The sequence below is a fragment of the Tiliqua scincoides genome, chromosome 7 (assembly GCF_035046505.1).
Source record: "Tiliqua scincoides isolate rTilSci1 chromosome 7, rTilSci1.hap2, whole genome shotgun sequence".
In the NCBI taxonomy this organism is placed as follows: domain Eukaryota; kingdom Metazoa; phylum Chordata; class Lepidosauria; order Squamata; family Scincidae; genus Tiliqua; species Tiliqua scincoides.
In genome coordinates this window covers 35,875,096-35,900,494 of record NC_089827.1, presented here as the reverse complement: position 1 = coordinate 35,900,494, position 25,399 = coordinate 35,875,096, and the positions used below count along the sequence as shown (strand labels likewise).

Below are 25,399 nucleotides of genomic sequence, written 5' to 3'. Positions count from 1 at the left end.
GGGTGAATAAAACTAGAGCTGCATTAAATGTTATCCAGTTTCGATTCTGGAGTAAAAACCAGCAATTGCAGTAGAGAACATATTTTTTCCCAAACCGCACTGAGCAAATATTCTGTTCCTTGCCATTGCTTCCCAGAACTACTGCTTCTTCAGTACCAGTTTTTGTTTCCTTCTGACTGCTTCTGCTTCCTGCTTTTTGAATAAATCCCATGGGCAATCCCACCCAATCTGGGATCCTGAGATTAACACAGTGATATCATAGTGCTGCATAAACCAAGCAGATTTGCCTATTTGGTGATGCTGTCAAGGATGTAAAGGCAATTAACAGTGAGAGCAACATAAATAAGTGGGCGCTTTTTTTTTTTTTTTGCAAAGAGTGAGGCAAAGGTCATGGTGTTGTTTTTTTTATATTGTTTAAGGTATTTGTGAAAAAATGTTTTGCAGAGGCTCAGTCTTGGTGTAGTACTGTAGTGCAGCACTTTATAGAGCAGGAGTACACTCACCCATTTATCAAGTAGTTATGTTCCATTCTCAGTGTGTAACCACTTGATAAGCCAATCATGTTGATTTCCCTGTCAAGTACCAGGAAGAATTTGACCACATTTTCAAACCTGATCAGAAATCTGAGGAAGCAGAAGAGTAGCCAAACGTGTCACACAGACAACCAGCTTACAAAGTAGTTATATACACCATAGTTACCACTTAGTGAAGGGATATGTGTAATCATCAGCTGTGCAGAGTACAGCTACGGTCACTTTATTCCCAGGCTGCTGGGGAGCTCCTCTCAGATTGGCTGTGGCTTTTTATGGCTACAACTGACAGATCTGCTTTCCTTTGCAACAGTATAGGCTGAGATCCAGATTCTTTATCATATCATATCTTGTGTTTTTGTACTGTTTTGTCCTCATATAGGAGACATAGTGATTCATGGTGGAGGATATGTAACTTAAAGCCATGTTGAATATCACTGCAGCTATATTTGTAGGCCTGGAAAGGTCAAGAATGCATCCCATTAAACATTTCTGGCAGATTCAATTAATCCCATGTTTAACATACTGTGATTCTCTGTACATGTGTTTGCTTTTCAACTGCTAGTATATTAAGAGTATGGCAGCTGTGTAGCACACCACATCCATATGATTCACATGAGATCACATTTTTTATGTCACTGTGGACATGAATGAGGAAAATGAACAATGTTTTGCCCACGCTGAAGGCAAAACATTTATGCATTTAATTAGTAAAACCACTGCTACAAAATTCTTCCCTAACTTGTGACACCTGAAGGAAAAAAAAGGGAGCCTCACAAGTTTCTCTGCATACACAAAACTTCTCACACATCCCCATGAAGTCTTTGTAATTTATTTGAAAATGTGGACTGAGATGCAGGTGAATTTAGATCCCAATCTTATCCCCCACCATGCTGTAGCTCAGTGATTTTTAACCTTTTTCATCTCACGACCCACTGACAAGGCACTAAAATTGTCAAGGCACACCATCAGTCTTTTGATAATTGACAAGGCACACTGCTGTGAATGGCAGCTCACATCCCAAATAACCCTACTAATAAAAGACCCTCTCCCAAATTCCCACGGTACACCTGAGGACCATTCATGGCACACCAGTGTGCCATGGCACAGTGGTTGAAAATGGCTGCTGTAGCTCCTAGAACCAGCAGAGATGGTTATCCAGCAATAAAGAATGCTGATAGTGAAGTCAACCGTTTTGAATCATGCCTGAACCATAGAAGGAGTTCAACTCAACTCATAACAGCCTATTTAATTTTCTGCACTGGGGGAATTCATTTCTGTGAACTCCTTCAATTCCACATGTTGACTGCATTTCTACCAAAACTGCCAATGCCACTATGTATGACTTTCCTGAACCTGGTGTATGAATGGGAAACTCAACAGTATAGCTTGGACTTAATTATAACTATATTATCAGAACGCATATAATCCCTTAGGAGAGAATCTGCTGGACTTTCTGCTGCCTACCTTTCAAAGAACTATTGGCAATGGTTTTCTTCTTTTGCCCTTCCTATATTGCCACAAATTTTTTTGGCCTGATCCAGCCAGGGTTAAGCACGTGTAAGCCCCACTGCAGACCCAGTCCTATCCACCCTTCCAGCACCAAAGCACCTGTACCAACGGGGCATGCACTGCAGCTTCCTCAAGGTAATGTTTATTTCATTACTTTGGGACTGCATTTTGGCTGCATCAGCGCTGGCAAGTTGGATAGGGTTAGGCCCCGAGTTCAGCAGGAGAGGTAAGCAGTTATGTATTTATTTTTCACATTTCAACACCACCCTTCCTTCAAGGAGCTCAGGGTGGTGTCCATGGTTCCTTCTCTCCTTTTGTCATCACAACAACCCTATGAGGTAGATGGCTGAGTGAAAGTGACTGGCCCAAGGTCAGCCAGGAAGCTTCATATTTGAGCAGTGATTTAAATCTCTCCTACTAGATAACATAATTAAAAAATGCTTTTAACTTTAACTGGATCATGCCCATCACAGAGGCAAGGTTGATGAGTCAGATGTCATCAGCCTAGCCGCTATGGAAGGGGTGCTTTCATCCCTGTTTTAGCCATATCCAGTTTTGGGGGGAAATGACTAGACAATAGCTACATTGTGTTGTCGCTGCATATCAGTTCACCTTGGATGGAAACTTTTAAAAAAACTAAATTTACCAAAAGCCAAAATACAGTTATTGATGACATATCTAATTACTCTTTAAACTTGGCATAAATGGCTATGAGACTAGACAAGCCAAGGCTAATAAAATTAAAATATGCTGAATTTACCATTCGTCAGTTTTCTGAACAGTATCCCCTACGACCAATAAAAAAATAAAATAAAATTCTCAGTTAATTGGTTTCTCATACAGGGCAATAAAATTAATGTTTAGGATTTAAATATCATAAACTTCCCTAGGCACATTTGCTGATGTTATCTCTGTTTTCTAGTTTGTCACATGTTTCATTGTTTAATAGGGTATCATGTGAGCTATATAATGCCTCTTGTACACAAGGTCCATAGGCATGTCTGCAAAAAGGCTTCTAGCTAATTTTCTGATTTAAGTGTTGTCAGCTGATGTCCAGGTCATTAACAATTGCTGAGCCAGGAGAGAAGACAAATAAGACTGATGTAGACTTTTTCATATACTTAACCAAGCTATCAGGGCTAATTAGGACATGGTCAGTCTTGGCCGAGAGCTTGTTCAAGATGTAGTCATATGGGAAGACGTTTTTGTAATACCAGTTCTCTAAAGGTATATCTTCCAGAAGCACAACTGGAGAGAGAATTCAGCAAAGTGCATGAGCAGGACAGGAATCCAAGGCCAGAAACACTGCAGATGGTGGCACGCACAGAGAGATGGATTCAGATATGATTATTTTTTGCATTGAAATATGGTACTTTGTTTATGGAGGAATTTTCACGTGCTATTAAGAAGTGCTACCCCCACCCTGGAAAAATTTCCCTTGTCTTACAGAAACTCAGTTGGCTTCCTCTGAAAATGCTCAGATGTTTTGCCTTAGGAAAAACTGGAAAATTCATTTTGCATTTTTTATGTAAAATTTCTGTGCCAATCCCATTTATCATCCTGCCCATAGTCATTTGAAGATCCCGTTGACTCTCCCGCAAGCTCACTAAATGCCTGCCTTTTCACCTCTCGTTACTCTCACATCTCTTTCTGCTGCTCTTTGGAGAGTGCCATTGCTCCAGTTCTAGACACCATGTTCATTTTGGATATTACACATGCACATACGTAATGCATGATCTTGTGCGGCCAAAAAGAAACATGGTGACATCAGCAGGTGGTTGGAGCAAGGGATGGTGGTCCATAATTAAAAATGAATGCCACCTTTTCTTTATATAAATTAGCCAAGTCACAGTTAACTGTCCAGCTTGAATCACAGGTGCTATATTCCTTGCTAAATTTCAAGAGTGCAGAAACACAGAAGGGAAAAACCCCTGTGAATATTTATATTATCATATAACTGGAGCTGCAATGTTAAGTTCATGTTAATTGGTAGATTAATCAATGGGCAGCCCAATCCTGAGCCTGGGCAGCACTGCTCATGCGCTCACTGCCTGGGCAATGGCTGTCACAAACATACCATAAGGCTCGTTGCAGCAGCTGCCAGATGAGTGGTGCCAGCAAGGAAGCTCATGCCACTTGATGCTGGGTTTCCCTACCGTGGCAAGAACAGTGAGAGTGGTGTACGGTAAGCTTCCCACCAAGTGGCAAGGAGGTGTTTTCTGGCCATAGGAAGGTAGACTGGACAAAACTGGGTGGAGAAATGGAGGGCCAGAGGGCAGATCAGGCCCAGGAGGGAGTGGGAATGGCAGCAGTGGCTGCCAACATATCCTATCCCCCTTCCTGAACCTCAGAGCCCAACACAGGTCTCCTTGGTTCTGCGCCAGTGATTGAGCTGGCACAGATCTGAGTACACCATCAGGGCTGCAGAGACACTACACAAGGTAAGGAAACCGATGTACCCTTTCCCCAAGACCTCCGGCTGCTCCACCTGCCCCCGCAGGATACAGCCGCAGCTGTTTCGAAGCTGCTCTGCCACAGGGCATGCGAGGAGCATAGAATTGGACCCTAAACTTTGCTGTTTAACCACTCAAAGCAAACGTGAATAAGATTACATTTTAATCAGCAGGGCTGTGGGTTAATTGCATACTTGTTTATTTTTAGAAGCTACTTTGATTCCGGATGTTCCAAATGAAAAAAAATATACAAATTATTGTTACTGTTTTTGTTGCTGTTAAGCTTATATATAGTTTTTAAGGTGCTTCACTTTCATTACCTTGTTTTAATATTTCCAACAACCCTATAAGGTCGATCAGAATTATTATCCACATATTGCAGTTGGGGACTGAGGCTAAGACAGAGAGAGAGAGAAAGAACCTTGCCTATGGCCACCTAGTGAGAATTCAAAGGTGAGATTCATACTGAGAACTCCTTAGTTCATAGCTTAGACTCTGAGCTATTTCACAACAACAGCTCACCAAGCCAAGCAACTGCTTTTTTTAACAAATGGTAGCGAATGTGTATTAGATTATATGGGTCTTTATGCTCCCACCGATGAGGTCTTGATAATTTCCAAATATACTTAAACATAATCATTTTATGGTGAAAACGCAGGTGATTAATCACTCAAAATAGGTTGCTGTTAGTCAGCCAAACTAACAGCAACAAGAAGAACCCCAGGTTAAAATCTGTGATAGCTAACTTTTAGTCCAGAGTTCCTACGTTCTCAGGGACATGTCAGTCTGTGAAAGCACCTTCTGATCCTGTGAGTATGCCTATGTGAGGTGGTGGTGCTCCATAGGTCTGGTTTTATTCATTTTTCACATTTATATATTTCCGTTTTCTCCAAAGAGCTCAGAATGGCCTTCATGGTTCCTCCCCTTCTTGTTATCTTCACAACAACCCCATGAGGTAGGCTTAGCTGAGTGATAGCGACTGGCCCAAAGTCACCCAATGGGCAGATTTCCCTGCTCCCAGTTCAGCCATCTAACCACTGCACCACACTGACTTGAATTTGCTGTACTTTTATCACCGGCTGCTGAGCATGTGATCAGTGTCCACTGAAAAGCATTGTATGACAGGTGACATGGAGATTCTGCCACTGGTGTTCTATGTGTGATGGTCCAGTCATGCATGCAAGTCATCACAGGGCGACAAATGGGCATGTGCAAGGCAGCCTGTAGAATTTGAGAAATAGCAGCGACTTCCATGGAACAAATCTGTAAACCCATTTAAAATGGTGTTATCCTCCTGCCTCTTTCAGTGCAAGGTCATGACAAACATCTAACATGGCTAACTGACAATGATACAACCATCGTATTGTGATGAGGCCTTTTGAAAATGGTGTTTTTTTCACTATTAGCTAGAAAAAACAGAGTCTAGAAGAGGGACTTATTGTGTCAGTTTAATCAAATGTACCATGACCTTGCATTGTGCCTTCCTAATGAATGTGTACTGTTGTAAGTCTTGCTTCCAAAGACTTTGCCGGGCTAATAATTTATGTTAGCACATCACTGGGCCATGCACAAATGCTCCAATGATCTTTATTAATGGAGTGGAAAGCTTTTTAAACATTTTGTCATTTGGAGGGACCAAGAATATATAAGGCACAGCACATCCTGATTAACCACAATTCTACCTTTTCCAATCATTTGTTTCATTGCTTGCTGTACAAAACCAGGAGTAAAAATGCAGATGTTTTGCAGGGGGAGTGGAGAGCAAGATTTTGTGTGATCCTGTTTTTGGAGATATTCAGAATTGTCGCAAAAAGTATTTGTTGTAACTGTTTTCTGGTTTTATGCTTATGCACTTAAAGTCCTGTGCTTGCAGGATTTTTTTATACATTTTTAATACATTATACATATTTGTGCCTTTGATCGGCATATTTAGAACTTCAGCCCATGTAATCTGTTTACCGGTAATCACTAGAAATAGGCAGACCTCCTCCCCTTTTTATTTTGACTGGGCTTACTCTTGGAGCTTTTACCAAGAGCCCTCAGGAAAAAGCTTGGTCACTTCTTCTGCACAGTGGCGTAGCTAACGATCCTGCTGCCCGGTGCAGAGCTCAAGATGTTGCCCCAGAAGTGTTGTCACATCCGGAAGTGACGTCACTTCCAGGTTTTGATTTCACACCCACTTTTATAAAAAGTGAAAAATAAAAAATCTGCCACATCCCCCAAGCTGCCTCCCCCCAGCACCAGCTCCCTCCTACTTCACTTCTACTTCCCTCCTACTTCACCTACTCCATTCCCTCTGAGGTCTTACACTGGGCTGCTCCTGCAGCCCCGTCAGGCTTGGGGGGGGGGGAGAAGCAGTCGCCACTACTGGCATGTGCCCCACCAGCCAGGCACATTGGGCCACAGGGGGCAGTGAGCTAGATTGAGGAGAGCCCTGCACGTGTGAGGGGAGGTGGGGCATGCCCCCCCATTGCCGTTTTGTTTGGTGGCACAGCTCGGGTCCAGCCACTACGGGGGGGGGGGGAGAGAGGAGGCTGTGGAGAAGCCGTCGTTCACATTGATTGTGGGGGAAGGAGAACTCAGGGAAGGCAGGGGGGAGGAAGTTGCGCCTGACTGACTAAAGCTCCAATCCTATCTTAGAGTAAGTCCCATTGGGTATAATGGGACTTCTGAGTAGACCTGCCTGGGCTGAGCTGGGCTCTCAGGCTCCTGTCCCAGTCCCACTTTCCTGGGATACTTTCCTGGGAGTAAGCCCCATTGACTATAATGGGACTTACTTCTGAGTAGACCAGCAGAGGCTTGGGCTCTGAGTTGCAATCCTCTCCACACCTTCCTGGGAGCAAGCCCCATTGGCTACACTGGGACTTACCTCTGAGTAGACATGCCAAGGATTGGCTCTGAGTGGGTGAGTGAAAGGAAGGCTTTCCTGCTGCGGCCTGCTGGGGGGAGGTGGACCTGGGTCTTGGGGCAGGCAGGCAGGTGGGAGGAAGTTGTGCCTGTCTGACTGAGGCTCCAATCCTGTCCACGCTTTCCTGGGAGTAAGTCCCATTGGACACAATGGAACTTACTTCTAAGTAGACATGCATAGGATTGTGCTCTGAGGCCGTGCTCTGAGGCGGTGGTGGTGGTGGAGGAGGCAGTGGCAGTGGCGGGGGCAAAGCGCCTCATCCTCCCTCCCTCCCGCTGTTGGCTCTGGTGGGATAGGGGAAACGAAGCCTTCAGCGTCTGCAGCTGTTGGCTCTCAGCAGAGGGAGGGAGGAGAAGGAGGCCCCGTCGCCACCGCCTCCTCCTCCTGTACCTCCTCTCCCCACATTGAAGCACCCCACAAAAGCCTTCCAAAGCCCCGCCGAGGTCTCAGGCACAGCGGAGCAGAGCTGCAAACTTTCTCCACTCAGTGCCTGCTGCCGCCGCCTTGACCCCTGTCCAGGCTCCACCAGCAACAGACACGCGGTGCATCTCCTCGCCTCCTTGCCCAAATGCAGAGCAAGGGGCTGCAGCAGCCCAAGGCAACTCGCATGTGGGCAGAGTTGCCCCAATGTTGCCCCCCAGCCCCTGATGTTGCTCCTCTCAGCAGCTGTAGCCCGGTGCATTTGCTACCCCCTGCACTTATATAGCGACGCTACTGCCTCTGAAATCTCAGAAAGACCTGGCCCATACTAAAGGATTTCCATTCAACCATCTGTGGTCTTCAGCACAGGTCTTCAGCACAAGGTCTTCCTTGCAGCTGTTCTCTCCCCCCCTCTTGCGAGCCCCCTTCCAGCAGCAGTAAGAGGAGGGCAAAGGGGAGTGTTGATCCTCTGACCTGCATTTGTCTTGAAAGTCTTATCAAAGTCTTATTGAAAGTTCTCATTGGAAACATATCCAGAAATTGTTGTTTGTGACAGTCTCTGGGCCAATATAACTTGGTCAGTTCTGAGAGAAAGAATTGTGCCATTGTCTTCCAGGAAGAGGTGAGAAATGTAAAGCCTGTACCTTAGTGGTTCCTTCTTTTGGGACACTACCTCCTTAAGGAGGGTACGTCCTGGTTTTGCTCCACCACCGCCACCCCCAAACGCATGCAAGTTAAACCTCTTTTTTACTTATATGTGTTCAGTGGCAGTGGCATAGCTACAGGGGTAGCTACAGGGAGTAGTGCAGTAAGTACTGCAAGCACCACAATGCACTGTGTAAGCGACGCCCCTCCTCTCACCATCGGAGCTATTTTGGGCAGCAGTGGCCATGCGTGTTGCAATCACTACCCAGAATGACTCCAATGGTGAATGGGAGGTGCCACTTACACTGCGCATTGTGGTACCTGCAGTACTTACCACTCCGCCACCATGAAGCTATGTCACTGGAGGTACTGACTTCCTTTCACCCCTCTCACTGCAGCTGTCATTGTTGGCACAAAGCCGCCATTGCTGGCAAATTTCCCAAGGAAATACAGTTGAAAGGGAACCGGAGTATGGATGGGGGGGGGAGGTGTGTGTGGAATGCAGGGTTGGTGCAGCTTGGAACATCACTGATGTTGTCTCCGGTAAAAAACAAATCCAAATCCATAATGAAATGCTTAGCATGCTCCTGTGGTGAAACTCTAAAGTGGGGAACTTCAGGTTTCATTTAAAGGAACCATGCAAACTCTCACGCTGTCTCTGTAAATGACACCAGACGTTCTGTGCTTCTGGGTTTCACTGCTGTGACAAATAGCATGGTAAGTCAGTGGGGTGATCTGCGTCACACTCAAATGAGTGCAAAGCAGATCAGTGTGGCTTGGAAGGCAAATTGGAGGAGGGGGCAGTGGCAGCCTCAGGGTGAAAGGCACCCCAAATTTACTGCCCCCTCAGACTGCTTGCAATCTGCTTCTCTTCCCTCTCAGACCACTTGCAATCTGCTTCTTATGCAGGCCTGCTTCAGGTGGTTGCTTGGATGGTCTGGCGCTGGTGAAATTAATTGACTGCAAAGGATGGTGAGAGTTAGGGGGGGGGGCTATATAGGGCACGCCAAGCCCAGATTGAAAGAGTTCAGAAAAGAGCCAAATCATTTTCCAACTTTTGGGGGAAATACTACTTCTTATAGCCTGTTTAACTGCTCTAAGCTCTCATACCTGACAGATCTGCTGCCACCACATTTCCAAGATGTGGGGTCATTCCAGAAAAGCCCTTCAACTGGAGAAGGCAGTCTAATTTTGTTTATTTTTTTACTTAAAAAACAAAACACTGACTGCAGCTATTCCTGGATTTTTTCCCCACCATGATGTAACGCTGAAAGTTCTTGAACACTCTGTTAGAATCCCCAGGATTGCTATCTGTGGTCACTCAGAGATTGATGCCGATTCCTGGAGGCTCCAGGCCAACCCTGGTGGCTCAGCAACCCTGGACCTCTAACAGGGCAAAATCAGATCCATTCTAAAATTAAAGATTCTGAAGTTTGTTTTTGTTTTTGTTTTTTTATTTAAAAAAGTCCTTATGATCTCTTTTCTACCACACCTACTTCAGAAGTCAGTGCTGGACAGGTTACTGCAGATAAATATGGCTTACGAGCACTAGGCAGAAAACAGACTCCCTCAATCTGTAGTGGGGAGATGTGTAGTGTAATCCTAGGCAGGTTTACTCAGAAGTCAGTCCCACTGTGTTCGATGACTCCTCCGTAAGTGTGTTTAGAACTGCCGACTTGGGAACTGCAACCGTAGAGTGAGAATAGGAGTGTTTTAGGAGTGCGTGAGATTATTAGCACCTGTGAAATGCTGGAGATTCTGTGTTAGATCTCAGTGGTGCTGGCTTTACAGCGAGCTCCCTTTGGTTAAGTTCCTACTCTGGACAACCCTGTAAATTTGTACCCATCTGATGCTGATCTTATCAAGGTTGTACTGTTTTCCTTTCCTTTTCTTTCTCCTTTGCCTGTTCTTTTTCTCTCTCCTTTTTTGGAAGCTCAGCCCTCTGATCAATGTGTACTTCTCCCCCCCACTCCCCATTTCCCTAAATACATCATGAAAAAGGATGAGGTTTCCGCCTTAATTGCCTGTGCCTTTTATTCACATTCCTCTCTCAGCCAGAATTGTGAAGAGTGTTAGTAAAAGGCTTCACAATGGAGCTTTTCATTAGGCCTCAGCAAGGCACACAAAAGAAGGCTTTTGGAAAGAGTGAATGCAGGAGTTTAATTTGCAGGTGGAGAGTAGATAAAAGGTGCTGACGCCTCTATTATTCTCTTACTTAGGTGACCCTTACCCCGTTCAGCTGATCCCAACAACCATGGCAGCTGCTGCCGCAGCAACCCCCGGCTTAGGCCCACTCCAACTGCAGGTAAGTCTGGGGACAATGCCGAAGAGGCAAAGGTTAAATAAATATGGAAAACAGTTTTCTCTCCCATTCGAACTCCACCAAATTCACAATGTGTTCTCTCTTTCTCTCTCTGTCTTCTTTTTTGGCACACCCCTTTTTCATTTACAAAGCTACATCTGGAGATGGCTTTCTTTTCACCTGGGAGAGGGATGCTTTTGAAAATGTTGTTCCCACACCAGTCTGAATTTTGATGATTTTGGCTTAGCAAGCAAAACAGAACAACAACGATACACACATCTGTCCTATTCTTCCCTCCCACCGTTCTGAGTAAATACTTAAGAGTAACTGTAATGGGTTGGAGCTGAACAGAGAGAAATGTTTCTCTCAGAAGAGAAGGACTTGGTGTCCCTGATAGGTAGTTGGTTGAGGAGGGATGGAAGGTAGTAGCTCTTCACATGACACGTAACTAACTTACGGAATCCACTACCACAGGTTGAGGTGACATCTGTGGCTTCATAAGAGATTGGACAAAGTCATGGAAAATAAGTCCGTCAATGGCTAGGGTTACCAGATACAAAGTGGGAGAGAGTGCCTATACCTTTAAACATTGTATAGAAGAGGAAGTTTTGGCAGGTGTGGCTCAACAGGGAAGGGTTTTAAAAGCTGTGCGTGCCAAAATTCCCTCTTCTGTACAATGGTTAAAGATATAGGCCAGTGATTTTCAACCACTGTGCAGTGGCACACTGATGTACCGCACATGGTCCGCAGGTAGGACTTTGGAAAGGGTCATTTAGTAGGGCAATTAGGGAATTTGAGCCCCCTACCAGCAGCATTGTGTGCCTTGTCAATGGTAAAAAAAAACAAAAAAACAACCAACTGATGGTGTGCTTTGATAATTAATCTTAGCACCTTGTCAGTGTGCCATGAGATGAAAAAGGTTGCAAATTGCTGGTATAGGCACTATTCCCTATGATAACCCTATCAATGGTTGTTTTGTCTTGGTACTTATTTGTTATGTTCATTTCTCACTGTGTTTCTTAATGGACCCCAAGGTGATGTACACAGTGGCTTCCAGTCCATCTTTCAGACACAGAACCCAGAGAAAACCATAGTAGCCAGAAGCAGGCTTCTATGTTAGAGGCAGCGTTCCTCAATACCAGATGCTGGGAATGAGTAACATGGGGAAGCCATCACCACCTCTTTCAGATTTGCCCCAGTCTGTATGTATGTCCAGAGAAAGCAGTGAAATACCACCATGGTAGAGCAGGGCAAGTCACTCCCCTCCACCATGTAGACAGCCTTGCCATGTTAACTGAGTCCTTCCCCAGTCCTTCCCCCAGTGACTACCCAGTCTGGTTCTATGGAGGTCTTGCTTACACTGCAGGCTGGGTGATGAAGAAGATTCAAAACAGGCAAAAAAGTGCTTCTTCACACTGCACATTGTTAATTTATGAAATTTGCTGCCACAGGATGTGACTAATGGTGAAGGACAAGTCTGTCAGTGGCTACCAGTCATAACAGTTATGTCATATTGGCTCTGAATACCGATTGTTGGGAAGCAGCAATGAGAGGGGCTATTTGCCTACCCATCTGGGGCTTTTCAGAAGCATTTGGTTGGCTTCTGTTGGAAACAGGGTGTTGGACTAGATGAACCCTTGGTCTGAGCCACCCACATCCTTTTTATGCTCTTAGTTGAGGATTGCTTCACAATACCATTTCAGAACCCCCTTTGCTTGAAAGTATGAACTGGAGGTAACATCACATTCCTGGAAGATCTGGCTGTCAGACAGCGCTGAGTGAGATAGATTTTCTACTATACATCTGCTTCATAAGCAGACGTCTTTTGGCTAGTTGCAATTGGTTCAACTCATCTGATGTCTGAATTGAGTTGAACCAGTTGCCCTTGATTCAACTCATCTGAGAGTCAAAGCAGCCTAAGGCTCAGCTGCTGAGTTCTAAAAATGACTCCTAAACTTGCAGTTAATGAGCAACTTTTGTTAAATTTGGTGTGGCCTTCACTGAAGGAGGCTTTTTTAAGCACAGATTGCATCAATGTTTTCAGGATACTTAGATAGAAAAAACATTGGCCACAGATACAGTTGTGCACTGCTTAACGGCAGGGATGCAGACTGGCATCCCTATTGTCAAGTGGGGCTTGACACTATGCAAAGCCTCCAAAGTTGAATTTTGCGCCTGCCTCTGTGAGGCTCAAAATGCCAAATCACGTGAGAGATGCAACTTCTGGTTTCCTCCAGGAAACCAGAAATTGTGTCTCTTGTGTGATTGGGGAATTCTGAGCCTCGCATAGGTAGCACGTGTCTGCGCGCTGCCTCTGGAAGGCTCAGAAAAGCCTCCAGAGGTGAAGGAAGTGGAGTTCCTCTCAGCTTTGGACTCTTGGGGGGGTGCAATCTCCTGACCAGTGGCGGCCGTCTCATATGCGATCTGTCGCTGACCAGAAGGTCGTTGAGGGGCGCACACTTCTATACAGGATATTTGCCCCTTTTACCTGAAATTACGGTAACATCACTTCTAGCTTGATCCATATCAAGTGGCAGGGCCAGTCCACCATTCCACTGTAGAGTCCCTTCCACTGTAATCATACCATATCATCCATCCACAACACTTTCTTGCCCCAACCAGCTGGTGTAATTATTGTCATTATGAGATGACATTTCAATGCAGGGATCAAACCCTGTGAATGTTTCCACATTCAGAATCGTAGTGTTTCCTGGACAACTTTTTTTATTTAATCAGTTCAGTCAAAGTGGGGGAAATTTCATTATGTCAGAGCGTTTGCGAGACGAATTCACCACGTAAAAAATTAGTTATGTGTACTGGATCTGCCTTTCTGCAGCTGGCTACTAGGTTTGCCTGCTAGTCTGGTACCTGGGGCAGAAGCGCTGTCTGACTGATCAATGAGCTGACCCCGTTACGGTGAGAGTCTGAGAATCCCAGCACTGTACCACATGACAATATCTGTATAAGAAGTCACTCTAAATGAGCAGGGAAGAGGATGGCAGACAAGCTCTTCTGCAGTTTAGTCAGCTGAGTGCCAGAGAAAGCATTGCTAGTTTTGCGGATTCACCCCATTGTGACTTTATATGAAAAGCTACACTGTGGTTTAGGCTGAAATCCTATCAACACGTGGGAGTAAGCTCCTTTGACTACAATGGAACTAACTTCTGAGTAAGCATTTCTGAGTAAGCATCTCTGAGTAAGCATCTTCTGGTTGCCGCATCTCAAAAATGATATAGTGGAGATGGAAAAGGTGCAAAAGAGAGCAACCAAAATGATTACTGGGCTGGGGCACCTTCCCTATGAGGAAAGACTGCAGCGTTTGGGTCTAGAAAAGAGGCACTTGAGGGGGCCATGGTTGAGATATACAAAATCATGCAGGGGTTGGACAGAGTGGATAGAGAGACGCTCTTTTCCCTCTCACATAACACCAGAGCTAGGGAACATCAACTAAAGTTGAGTGTTGAGAGAGTTAGGACAGATAGAAGAAAATATTTCGTTACCCAGCGTGTAATTAGTTTGTGGAACTCCTTGCCACAGGATGTTGTGATGGTATCTTGCCTGGATGCCTTTAAGAGGGGATTGGACAAATTTCTGGAGGAAAAGTTCATTACAGGTTACAAGTCATAGTAGGTATGTGTAAGCTTTTGGTTTTAGATACAGTGAGATACAGTATCTCTCTCTTTTGGTGAGATACAGTAAGCTGGACTAGATGGGCCCTTGGCCTGATCCAGTGGGGCTCTTCTTATGTTCTTAAGCATGCATAGGATTGGACTCTTAGCCTCTGATTGCATGGGATACAAATACTGTAGGTAGTCCAAAAGTTGTAGGGGCCATAAAAGCAGCATTGACTCTGTCTGTCTTCCTCCTGGAATGATTTGGGGGGATCAGGTCAATCTTTACAAAGTGTTGCAAATAATTACACCAAGCTCAAAGACTGACAGACAGAAACCAAAAGAGATAGGGGGAGTGCCCATCTTAGCTGAATGACTAGTGATGAAGTCAAAGTTGGAAGGTCTAAAAGGATTTTTTTCCTTTTGAAAGGAAAAAATGACCAGTGATAAAAAAGTGGATGGATTTCAGGACCTGGTAGGGGGGTCTAAAAACCTATGATCTCTGTTAAAATCACAACTAGTGGTTTGTGGAAAAAGGGCAGCCATCACACCTTGTGCGTGATGACTGGGGTTTCCCCCGCTCCCCTGGCCGACAGCAGGCTATGGCAGCAAGACCAAGGGGTGAGCCAGGGCCGCTCCCGTGATTCCTGACTGGCTTGAGCAGGCTGGTTGGCAAGCCCCTTGTGTGAGCTGGCTAAGCCTGGCAAGGGAGGGTCCTGCAGGCTTGGCAGTTCTGCTGCCTTACCCCTACTTTCGGGCGATGTTGAAAGGTGGGCTTAATGATCTTTGAGTGATGTCTGGAGTCGGGTGGACACCCTATGAGACCAGGGGACGAAGACGGCTAGGGCCATTTCCCCCACTTAGCACCCCGCACTTTGGGAGGGTTTTAGGGTTTACCCTCAATTTGCCCTGTTACAGAATTATTGGTAACATTAATAAAGTTGCCCATTAAATCCCAAAGACGTAGCCTGTGTCGTTATTTGGGGGTGATGGGGTAATGAGGAAGTGTGTGCCACATTGGGAACTATGTCAATGTGTCATTGCTTTTATGGAAGTAAAAAATGCAAAGTAGTAATCTAGAGCAGGGATGTCCAAAGTTTTTGGCAAGAGGGCCACATCTTCTCTCTGACACTGTTGGGGGCCAGGGGAAAAAAGGATTTTTTTACATTTAAAATTTGAATAAATTTACATAAGTTTACATAAATGAATATATTAAAGATGAACTTATATGAATGAATGAAGGTCTTGCAATAGCTCAAGGTGTATAAAAGGCCTTGCACAAAGCAAGGCTGACCTTTCCTTGCTGCCACTGCTGCATCACAGACATGAAACAGAAGCAGTGGAGGGAGCCCTCATACCACAGCTCACGTGAGAGGTCAAACAGTGGCCCTCATGCTGAGAGCAGTTGCGTTGGGCCAGTGTGGTCTCCAACAAATCTCTGGAGGACCAGAGGCTCATTGGAGACTGGGGGCTCCCTGAGGGCCACATTGAGAGGCCTCGAGGGCCACTGGTGGCCCCAGGGCCGAGGTTTTGGCACCCCTGATCTAGAGCAAGATTCCCTCCACTATCTCATAGACAGGAACACTTGTACATGCATCCCTGGATGCTGGAGTGTGGCCTCATAGACAAAGGTGAGTCAGAGAGTGTGGCCATGCACAAGGAAGGCACATAGGATAGGACCAATTCACTGTGATTACCAAGAATTTGACATGATAGATAAAAAGTATTGGGTGGAGTAAATGTTCCACATTAAGTGATCACAGCTTGCCAGTGTGAAGTTATATCTGATATTCTAGGTCATCACCCTACATCCCCGTGTCAGTCTTAATGAATTACTGGTAATGAGGAGAAAAGCATAATAAAGATGGCAAAATGCTTTGTGTCTCAGAAGGCATTGTACTGGCGCAGCTGTATACATACTTTTGAGCTGTGCAGATTCTTTGTGACATATGACAGATTCTGACAGACAGCTCTGTGTAATTCATGTGGGGTCCATCTTTTATTACCCATCTGGCCTTTGCATGTGCCCCCCCCCCCATGACTAGGTGGAAATAGCAGTTTTGGAAACAGATAGTGCTGCAAAAAGCATGTTACCGAGGAATCCCAGGTTATTCCTTGAAGAGCAAATCAAAGCATTTTTCTAGATTCTAGGATATGCCTAACCTTTTTTCAAACTTCTCTTTTCTAACTTTCAAGCTTGCACTGATACAAGAGGACAGCTTCACTATGGTCTTAAGGTAGAATTAGGGCTTACGTAGACCTAAAATGCTGTGATCAGAACTCCTGACATCAATGCATTTTTCTAAAAGCAGCTATGCTTTGGACAAGGTCATGGTGAGAAAGGAGCTGAAGAGGGGAGAAATTAATGGGGGGGGGAACCCTGCTAACTGGACAAAGAGAAACATGTTAAAGTGGTGTGCTTTTATATTTAGTGGGGGGAGAGAAATGAATAACTATCCCTCTTGACCCCAGCATGGTATCTTTTCCAGTGGCTGTTGCTGGTTTATTCTGCATCTTTTTTTAAGATTGTGAGACTTTTGGGGACAAGGAACCATTTATTGATTACAGCCTAATTCTAAGCTCCCATGGCACGCAGCTGTGGCGGCACCGAAAACAGCTGCTGCCGCATCTTGCACCCTGGCAGCCGTGAACGGCACCTCGGGAGAAGGGGACTTTTGTTCCCTTCTCCTGGGTTAAGGAAGTAGCCCCACAATGGGGCTACTCGATTCACCGCTGACCAAAAGGTTGTTGGTGAAGAAAGAGCGTCCATGTCAGGCACCGAGCCCCTACCGGACCCGCCTCCCTCCCTCCCTGCTCCCTCCCCCTGCCCTCTCCCCGCCTCCCACCCCCATCACGCTTCCTCCTCGCCCTCTCCCCGCCTCCCTGGAACACCTCCTCCCTGCCTCTTCCCTGTCCCCGCTTTCCTTTCCGCGCCTCAGCAGTCTGTGTGACTGCTGAGTGGCGGAGGCCGGGAGCCTGCCCGGAGCTAGCCCAATGCCAGCCAGTGCTGGGCTAGGCTAGCATGGGTGCTCGACCTGTGGTAAGCCTCGCAAACGTGCCTTAAGGCATGTTTGCGACAGTGTGAGCCAGCGGTAAGCCAGCGTGTTGAACCCAGAATTGGGTTCTTATTCTGCTGTGTAACCCACTTTGTGAACTGCTTGTTTTTGCAAAGTGATATATAAATAATAGTAATAGTAATAGTACAGGTGCAGCCTATTTATCCACAGATTTTTTTATCACATTATCTCAATGCGAATGGGGTGGGGTACTGAATGTCACACACACCTTTGCCTCCTTTGCCCTGTGCTGGTGTCTCCGTTTCCAGGCAGTTTCTCCGTAACTCATTTTCTAACTCCGTTTCTTGCTCCGTTTCCAGGCAGCCCAAAACACTGCAAAAAGGCTCCATTTCGCCCAGGCAGGGAATAGCCCTGGAGCCCTGGAAGAGGTCCCCTTGCAAAGCAACAGTAACACTCTTGGAGCCCCTGAGCCAGCCGAGGCTGAAGAGGGGAAGGGGGGGCAAGAACCTCTGTAGCCAGAATACATGCAGTGAGCTGGAGCTGGAGCGTGTGCGTGTTCGCTCTCTCTCTCTCTCTCTCTCTCTCGCTCACGCTCACACACACACACACACAGGTGCCGGTGCCATAGCAACAGAGGGGATTGCTTTAAAAGAGAAGAGGGGATTGCTTTAAAGAACCCAGGGAGTGTTTGCCGAATTCCCGCCCCCCCCTCCAAGATGGTGCAGGCTATCACAAAGCCTTCCCACCAAGCAAAGCATGCAATTTACAGCCCAATCCTCTCCACACTTTCCTGGGAATAAGCCCCATTGACTGGAATGGGGCTTACTTCCGAGTAGAAACACATAGGGCTGGACTCTTAATAGATCAGCATCCCACCTGTGAAAGAAGCCAGGCAGCTGGCAATGGGGAGGGCTCAGGAGGGGGAGTCAGGAGGGGAGGAGAGGGGATTGCTTTAAAAAAAACCATGGAGTGTTTGCCAAATCCCCCCCTCCCATGATGCAGGCTCTTGGGAAGCCTTGGAGAGACAGGTGAGGGTGAGCAGAGAGCTGGACTACAAGGCCCAGAATGCTCCGGGGCAGAGGGGTTTCCATGATGGCGGTTGGGAGGGTTGCAGGAGCGGCAGCAGCGAAGGGGAGGAGGAGAAGAACCTGCAGCGCTGTTGGGAGGCCGCCTGGGACACAGAGGCTTCCCAAGCAAGCTCACCATTCCAACTGTGAAAGAAACAGGACAGCTGTCAACAGGAGGGCTGAGTGGGGAGGGGATGGAATTGAGAACAGCTGCCTTAGTTTCCTTCCAACTGGAAGTGTCAGGCTGCAGCCTATTTGCTCTCTGGACTCTAACTCTACGGACTCAGCACAACGCGTTTTTTGTTAATTGCGCTGAGTCACGGAACAGAACTATCGCGGATAAATAGACTCTACCTGTAATAGTAATAATTATTATAGCTGCAAAATACAAGGGCAAAATACTGAAACCCCCATTGCTCCATGTCCTGTTCCCATCATGGAAGATGTACATCAAGTGAAGTTTTGCCTTCAAACTGTCTGTAGATCAAACAGAGTTTTTGGAACAGGAGAAGACCCTAAGTTAAAGTAAAATTAGAGGAACAGCTGGATAAAAGTCAGGTAGGATATAAAATGAATAACCATGAAGTCCTTATTGCTAGATGACATCAAATTTATTGTGGAATATCACCATGCATGTAAAATACAGTTTTAGACATCAGACTACAGTCTGAAGGACAGAGTGGCCTCAGAGAACACAGAAATTGGCTGTTCCTGCTGTAAGCAGCATCCACACTACAATATGAATGAGAAGCAGAGTTGTACCAAACTCAAATTTCTCCACTCCAGCCCTACCACAACAGGCATTCACTCATCTGATGCGGTTTCTATTCGTTGCCTACCCCTGTGTTGGGCTGCAAAAGAGTGTAAGCAGTTTTTTTTTTTCACTGTACCCAAGCAGCTCATTCCTTTGTCAATTTCAGTTATGTCTTCTGTCAGTTGTCTCTTAGTACTTTTAGAAGAATGCTATCTACCTCCCCTCTTTTCTCTCTCCGTTTATTTTCCCTACTTTGCTCTTTAATCCTTTCCAAATCTTTGTGCGTTGATAGTAAAAGCAAGGTAGGTTTTTTTTTGTGGAAAGAGGATGAAAAAGAAATGACAACTTTGTCGCTTCTGTGCAGAAGCTGACATATGCTCTCCACGTTGAAAGACCCCTGCCAACCCTGCTTTGAGAGGACATGTGTTTTGAAGCCCTTCCTCTCCTTCTTCTCTCCGGGAGTCCCCCACTGTGATGTCCTACCTGTCACAGTTAGCACTAATTGGTTGCCCTCATTGGCACAGCCTGCTGAGAGGCTAATGACTGGATGAGCAGGTACATTAAACTGCCCTCCTTGTTTGTAGCAGTGATACTCTGAGCTGAATGTAACTTGCTGTGTATGAGGAGTTGGCATTCATACCATCTATGACTGAACTTCTTTTTTGCGGGGCTAATGGTGGGGAGTTTGCTGACTGTCTTTGCTGCTCTGAAACTAGTCACTCTCATAGTCCTTGGTTCCCAGGCTGCTTACTGTATCACTGTTTGCCATAGCCTGCTTTGGCAATGAGGTCTCACAGTTGGTAGAGTTGCTAGAGAATATTACTAAAGTAACACTTTGAAGTGAATTTAGAAGTATGTGCTTTGTTAAAAAGTAAGACTTCAATCCTGCATGGGAGTAACTCCCTCTGAACTTAGCTTCTAAACAGACAAGGACTATGCTTTATGTCTATGGTCTTCAACATTTTTGTGCCACGATCCCAATGAATGAATGATAGCACTGGGGACCCATCAAAAATCCTGCTTCCCCCCCCCCCCGGACCTCATCCACACACTGCCGCTTCCGCCCCCTTTCCACTCTCCCAGCACGGTTCACTGTAACCAAATATTCTTATTAGAGAGAGCAGAAAAAGTTATCATGAAGGCTGGCTTTAGTGAATGCTATTTTAGCACAGTTGCTAAGATCCTGAGCAGGACTGGGACACAATCTCCTGGTACATGAAGGAGTACAGTGGTCTTCAATCTTTTTTGTTCCTATAATTTGCCACGACCCCACAACTGAGGCTTCACAATCCCAAGGTTGAAGAACACTGCCTTGTTCCATTTCTGCAATGGCTTGGAGTTGTGGTATGTATGAACTATAGAGACAAGTTGTGGGTGGACCATGTAGTTGCACATTTGGCTAACAAGATTTATTGTGCTGGTTTTACACATCCTTAATGCTGGCACACAACCTACTTAGAAGACCAGAGAGGTCTTTGGTGCACTCATGGTTTGTAGCATTCTGGAAGCATTGTTGGTGCTAGGTCATCCTATCTCTTGAACATAAATACCACTCCTAGTTCCAAATGCTTCATCATCTTCGGTCCAACTATCTCATATACTGCTTTGCCCAATTCCAGCTGTTTCTATAAGAAGATTACAAGTTTCCTGGTATAGCAAGTTTGTCATTAATATCCAGTAGCCAGGACACAACTTGAAATACCAGCTAAGCTTTGAATTTCTAGTCACTGGGTCCAACTCATCTTTCCCTCTTTCTTTTTTTTTTTTCTGCTGCTCTACCTGCTCTCTTTAAATGTCTTCATTTGCAAGAGGATGAATCATTAATGCATAGCTTAATTGCTATATTAGAAAACAGCCATAGTCCACTTACGCTGGGAGGAAATCAAAACAAAACTGGGTTTCCAGTCTGATAACAAACATCTGGGCAAAATAAACTGAAAATAACAGCTATTTTCATACTGTACTCATACTGCAGTGCTTCAGATTAGCATTGGCAAAAGATGGCAGCTATCCATCCACCATTAGCTCACTAGATTCCTTTAATATTAATATGCACATTTCTTGATGGGCATCACAAATGCAGAAGATTATAATGACGATGAGTTAATAAGGCAGCATAGTATGAATATTTCCTATTGGCCAGCCTCTAAAATTGGTCTCAAATGGGCAATATTAACTGAGATTGGGCATTGCATTCCCTATTTATTTCTGATGCTATATTTAGGTATGTTGGCTGCAAGATACCCACCACCTGTTCTGCCCAAGGGGTAGCCAAAATGCCCATTTTATAAGAGATTGGTGGGGATCAAGGGCCAGTTTTCCAGCTGTAGGAAATAGATGCACTTCCATTGGTACTAATGGATTAGTGCCCATAAACAGCAGCTGAAGACTGAACCTTAGCAGTAGTGAAAAAATTCTACCGGCGTACTCCTCTTTCAGGTGTTCTTGTTAAATAATGCACTGTTAATGCTAATTAATGTTTTCACTCTCACCATTGCAGCTGCAAGCATAGGGTGCTGTCTTCTCTCCTAGTGTCCAAGATTCCCCATTAGTTCATACATAGGGATGCAATTATGTACAATGCTCCAGACTTTCTTTCTTTTTTTTAAGGAAGAGGTGCATATTTCATGTATTCCCTGTGGGTCATAGTTCTGTGGGTCAGTGAACATTGGCCATCCACTATCATTATAAATAGGGGCAGAAATAAATGTAGGGCAAGTAGGGAGATGGGCCTCCCACAGGCTGCAATCCTAACCACACTTTTCTGAGAGTAAGCCCCATTGAACAAAATAGGACTTACTTCTGAGTAGACCTGGTTAGGATTGTGCCCATAGTAAATTAGGCCTGCCCTACACATAACAGAAGGAAGTGGGAATAAACTGGATGTTTTCCAAGGTGGTAGAATAAACTTCAGGCTGAAAGTGAGAAATATCACTTTTTAATGTTCCATCGTAGTAAACTTCTTGCAAATAGAAAACTAGCGCACAAGGAAGAAAGGTTCTAACTCAGCCCTTTGCGTGCAGCACTGGCTTTCTGTTTGTATGGAGGTTTTAAACATTGTGAAGTATTCCAAATTTGGATCCCCTACCTGTGGTCTGGATTGGATTGAAGTGGTGCAATCCATTCTACCAGCTTAGCATGCCTCTACTTCAATCTGCTATGTGTTTAGACCACATCACCCAGTGAAACAGATAGGTGGTAGATTCAGGGCTGACCAAAGATAGTCCTTCTGCAAGCAGTGCATTGTAAACTTACTGAATTCACTTAGATTACTTTAAACAATGGATCTGTCAAATTTGTAGAGAAGGAGGGGTCCGTCAACAGCCACTATAGTTTAGTGGGCCATGAGGCAGTATGCTGCTAAATATCAGTTGTTGGGAGCAACAGTGGGAGGGGACCCTTGCGTCCATATCCTGCCTAAGGGCTTCCCAGAAGCATCTGGCTGGCCACTGTAAGAAGCAGAATGATGGATTAGATGAATCCTATCCAGAGCCTACAGCAGTGGATCTTGTGTTCCGCTGCTTTAAGTCCTGTTTGGGCACCACAAAAGCCATACTGTTGTCATGTGCTTCAGGGTCACTGGTGCAAATATCTGGAGGTCCTCCCACACATACACACATGCACCATTGGCTCACGCAGCCTGAGCCGGAGCAGGTGAGTTGGTGGCCGGGGTGGTTTGGGGAGGATCAGAGCAGGGAGTGGATGAAATGAGGGGCAGTTCAGGGGTGGGAGGGGGAGGCAGCAGTAACAGAGGCCAAGATTCTATCCTCCTTTTCACCACCTGACATGCAGCATTCCCTCTTAGGGGTCTGCACCTTCAGCATGGTGTGGTGTCATGACAAGCTGCAACGCCACCTCTGGACGTCACCAATGATGTCATCACATTAGCACCAAACTTCCAGGTTGCTGAGCTCTGTGCTGCTTGTAGCTTGGCTAGGAGGTGCACAGTCATGCACCTCAGAGGGAATGCTGCTGACAAGCCCCTTGAGGCTCCTCAGCTAAATAGCTGGTATAGGTCCAGGGAGACTCATTATGGGGGGGGGGGGGAGGTTAAGTAAAAATACCTTCCGTACAGGGAAATAAGTAAAAATGATTTTTTACTTAGCTCCCCAGGCCATCTGGTTCCCATCATAGCATGCAGTGCACATTCTGTTGATGTAGTCATGGTCTTGGGGAATAGGATTGGGCTGTTAGGGCACTATCCTAGCTACTTTCCAGCACTGACCTAAGAGGAATGCAACTTTGAGATAAGGTAACAAGCATTACCATACCTTGAGAAAGCCTCCGTGACTACCCCCAACTGCAGGATGCAGTGCATGCCCCACTGCCACAGCTGTGCCAGTGCTGGAAAGTTGGTTAGGATTGCGCCCTAAGTCTGATCCAGCCATGATTCTGTTCTTCTACCTCTGAATGTCAGGTCCTGACCATAGGCAATAGAGGAGACTGCATGCCCTGCTTGTGAGTTGTCCAGAGTCCCCTTCCTGGCCACCATTGACAGGAGAGTACTGAACTACGTGGACACAGTAGTGTCACTAGGGGGGTGCAGGCCGCACTGGGTGATGCGCCGGGGGGTGACGCGTCCGGGAGGTGACACACTAAAACTGCAGCATTAGGAGCTACCATGTCATGCCGTACACTGTTGGATGCGGAATTCCCAGTGGAGTGCAATGCAGAAAGCAGAATTGAAATTGCTCCTTTTGTTCAAAAGTTATGGCCAAAAAACTGGAAAAAATGCATGGAGCCCTATGGAAAGTGAAAGTGAGTCATATTGTGTGTTTATTCGTGAGTAGGCATATTTGCCATAGTCCATTGGAAAGGGCAGGCTGAGAGGAATGCAACGACACCAGAATGGTCCTGATCCAGTGAACGCAGCCCCCAAAAAGCACCCAAGGAGGTCCCTGCCTCCCTCCCAGCTGCGTCTATTGAGCCCGAAACGGAGCCACGTGGTGGTGTTTACTCGCGAGTAGGCGAACTTGCCTTAGTCTGTCGGAAAGGACAGGCTGAGAGGACTCCAAGGATGTTAGAATGGTCCTCATGCAATGAATGCAGCCCCCAAAAACACCCGAGGGGGTTCCTCCCTCCCAGCTGCAAGTCTATAGAGCCCTATGGAAAGCAAACTCAGCCACATGGTTGCGTTTACTCGTGAGTAGGCAGACGTGCCTTGGCAGGTGGTCAGGCCAGGCAAAGGGGAATGTGAGGCCACCAGAAGAGTCCCAATCCGATGGAGCTGGAGTGCAACAAATGCTCCAGAAGGCAGCCTCCACCCTACCCCGCTAAAAAGGAGCAAAAAGTGACTTGAACTGGTAAGGGGAATGTTTTCCATTTTGCACTTGCAAAGACAGGTAGGTCCTTATCTTGATATGTCTGCAATAGAAGAACTTTAAACTGGGCACTGGGGAGGGCTGGAAATCTCCCTGATTCTTTTTGGGGGTTGTTATTGCAGGCAGACTACAGAATAAGCTCCACTGACCACTATGGGACTTACTTCAGAGTAGACATGCATAGGATTGGGCTCACAGGCTACAATCCTACCCATACTTTCCTCAGAGTAAGCCCCGCTGACCACAATAGGACTTACTTCAGAGTAGATTCACTTGGTGGAACAGGACAGGCTCCCCCTTATTTATTTCTTTTCTTTTAATTTAATTATTTATAATTATTTATTTTAATTTGCTTGATGATGTCACTTCTGGCCATGACATCACTTCCAATGGGTCCTGGACAGATTGTCATTCTAAAACGTGGGTCCCAGTGCTAAAAGTTTGAGAACTGCTGCAATAAGGTGTTAGTAAATTGACACGGGGTGTGTGTGTGTGTGACTCTACAAGTTTTCAAAATCACTAAAATCAGAATTTGGAGGAATAAGACCATCATGTTATATATCAATCATTGTGTAATTTCATGCAGAATGCAATGAAACAAACCACATTGAAATATCTGTGTTCTAACAAAAGGTACTTCCAAAAAACCAGTGGGGGCGGAGTAATGGTACATCACCATGCCCACCACCTGGGGTGTTGCCCTACCCACTGCATGGGGTGACGTGCAGGCCTCCCACACTGGGTAACACGAATCCTAGTGACGCCACTGCATGGACATATGGTCTGTTCAATGAAGGCCTTTCAGCTGAATGCCTCCCTTTAAGCACTTTTAGAGGATGTGCACCAAATGTTGAAGGCT

At 45.8% G+C, this 25,399-nt stretch overlaps 1 protein-coding gene across 2 annotated transcripts in view; it reads left to right on the top strand.

Annotated features, from left to right (window-relative positions):
• Positions 1 to 25,399, top strand: part of SOX5 (SRY-box transcription factor 5) — a 445,318-nt gene that overhangs the window by 295,334 nt on the left and 124,585 nt on the right. For both annotated transcript variants that reach the window (XM_066633459.1, XM_066633458.1), the window contains one exon: positions 10,688 to 10,773. In XM_066633459.1, coding sequence (XP_066489556.1) covers positions 10,688 to 10,773 — 86 coding nt within the window. The remainder of the gene's footprint in view (positions 1 to 10,687; positions 10,774 to 25,399) is intronic.